General features: G+C 35.1%; 1 protein-coding gene across 1 annotated transcript; it reads left to right on the forward strand.

Annotated features, from left to right (window-relative positions):
* The first annotated feature begins 1,063 nt into the window (after window positions 1–1,063).
* On the forward strand, window positions 1,064–1,612 carry LOC139846776 (uncharacterized). The gene has a single exon (XM_071836295.1). The coding sequence runs from the start codon at window positions 1,064–1,066 to the stop codon at window positions 1,610–1,612; it is 549 nt and encodes a 182-aa protein (XP_071692396.1).
* Window positions 1,613–1,961: the final 349 nt, after the last annotated feature.

Below are 1,961 nucleotides of genomic sequence, written 5' to 3' on the forward strand. Positions count from 1 at the left end.
ATCATAGTGGTGTTTGACTATCTTAGGTGACTTTGATGGTTAAAGGGTTTTAAGTGATTTTAACCCGGGCATAATCTCAATAATCAATTCATACATTGCTTGATCTTGTGTTACTAAGCTTATGTGAATTTGCAAGGTAAAATTGGATTAAGAATATCTACTAGTTTAAACAACTTAAGTGATAACAATTTGGGGAAAACAAGGGTCATCTAAGCATAAAGATGATTAGATAAGTGAACATTATCCATCATATTGATTAATTCTCATTTCTTAATTACTTGTTACTTGTTACTTGTTAAGTTTTAGTTTGTTTATTGCAAAGTTAGTTAATTAGTCAAAATCTCCCGCACCCCCCCCCCCCCAATCAAACAAAACCCCTAGGATAACTATTAGTTTCAAATACATAATCTACACTACTCTCTCGGGACGAACTTGATAAGAATACTTGCATTAAGTACTATAGCAACCTGGTTTTAAGTGCTCGATAGATTGTGCGTGCTTTTTGTGTTATTTGAATCTTGTATAAATTTAGGGAGTTATGTATGGTATATCCACGCCGCATCACATTTCCTCATGGGTTTTGTCGTACATTACATGGGCTAACTAGTCCATTAACTAGCCCACTAAGCTAGTCCATTAAGTTGAGTAGGTTGGTCCCTTAATAAGCTAAGTCCAATAAGGTGATAAGTCCACCAAGACTAACTAATGTGCATTAGTAAACACTAAGCGTAATTAAGAAACCAAAGAGCCAAGTAATTGTCTTTAAATAACAATTATGATTAAGTCGTCATAACGCTCCAATTATGACAAAAGTTTAACGTGTACCAAGTACGTAGCGTGTTTTAAACGATAATTGACACTAATGGTCATAAAAGCATTCAAGAATCAAGTTAAGTAATTAAGTACTTAATAACACGTTGCAAGGCATTAACGAAAGTAATTAACATAATTTATGATCCCAGAATATAATATAGCTCAGTACGCACAAATACGCAGTTTCGTGAAAGTATAAAGTATAATTAAAGTCGAAAAAGTCGGGTCGTTACAGCATGCATTCTTTGGTATGGCAGGTGCAAACAACGGCATTAACGTTTTAAATTATTCACTGTTGTTTAACACTATAAAAGAGGGCACTACTCCACCTTCACCGTTTAATGTAAACGGCCATCACTACGAGAGAGGGTATTACCTATGTGATGGTATATACCCAAATTGGGCTATGTTGGTCAAAGCGCCCTACAATCCAATTGACGAACCGCGTAAAAAGTTTAAACGATTTCAAGAAAGTGCAAGGAAAGATATTGAACGTGCATTCGGAGTTCTACAAGGTAGATTTGCAATGTTAAAGACTCCGGCAAGATCCATGGATTTCAACAAAATTAGAAGACATATGTACGCTTGTGTTGTATTACATAACATGATTCAAGAAAATAACGGATTTGTGATTTCAAAAAGAGATGAAAAAATGATTACTGCACCAAGTAACCGACCTATTCAGTTACAAAGGGATTTGAGGGATCGAGATGCCAGGGTTAAGGAAATCAGAGATAAGCAAGTTCAAAATCGGTTGGAGTCAGATTTAACCGAGCACGTATGTCATACCCCCAAATAGGGCCAAGGGTAAATATGACTTCAGAATATCACAACACAAGTATATATAAGCGAGAACGACTCTAAATGACACGTTTGATAAAAACAGTAATTGTATTGCAGCGGAAACGAAATAATGTTTTACATGATAAACCCAAATGTAGTTAATAATTGTTTAACAAAAGCAAAAACATAAATATGCGGACTTCAATGCATTAGTTAGCAAAGCAACATAGGGCAGCACATAAGCTAATCTTCACCTGAGATAAACATGCTTAAAATGTCAATACAATGGTTGAGTGAACGTCATATGTTTATATAATGTAACAACCCGACTTTTTCCGTTACTATCGTTACCTGTCCGTTAAATA

Source organism: Rutidosis leptorrhynchoides, chromosome 1 (assembly GCF_046630445.1).
Source record: "Rutidosis leptorrhynchoides isolate AG116_Rl617_1_P2 chromosome 1, CSIRO_AGI_Rlap_v1, whole genome shotgun sequence".
Taxonomy (NCBI): Eukaryota; Viridiplantae; Streptophyta; class Magnoliopsida; order Asterales; family Asteraceae; genus Rutidosis; species Rutidosis leptorrhynchoides.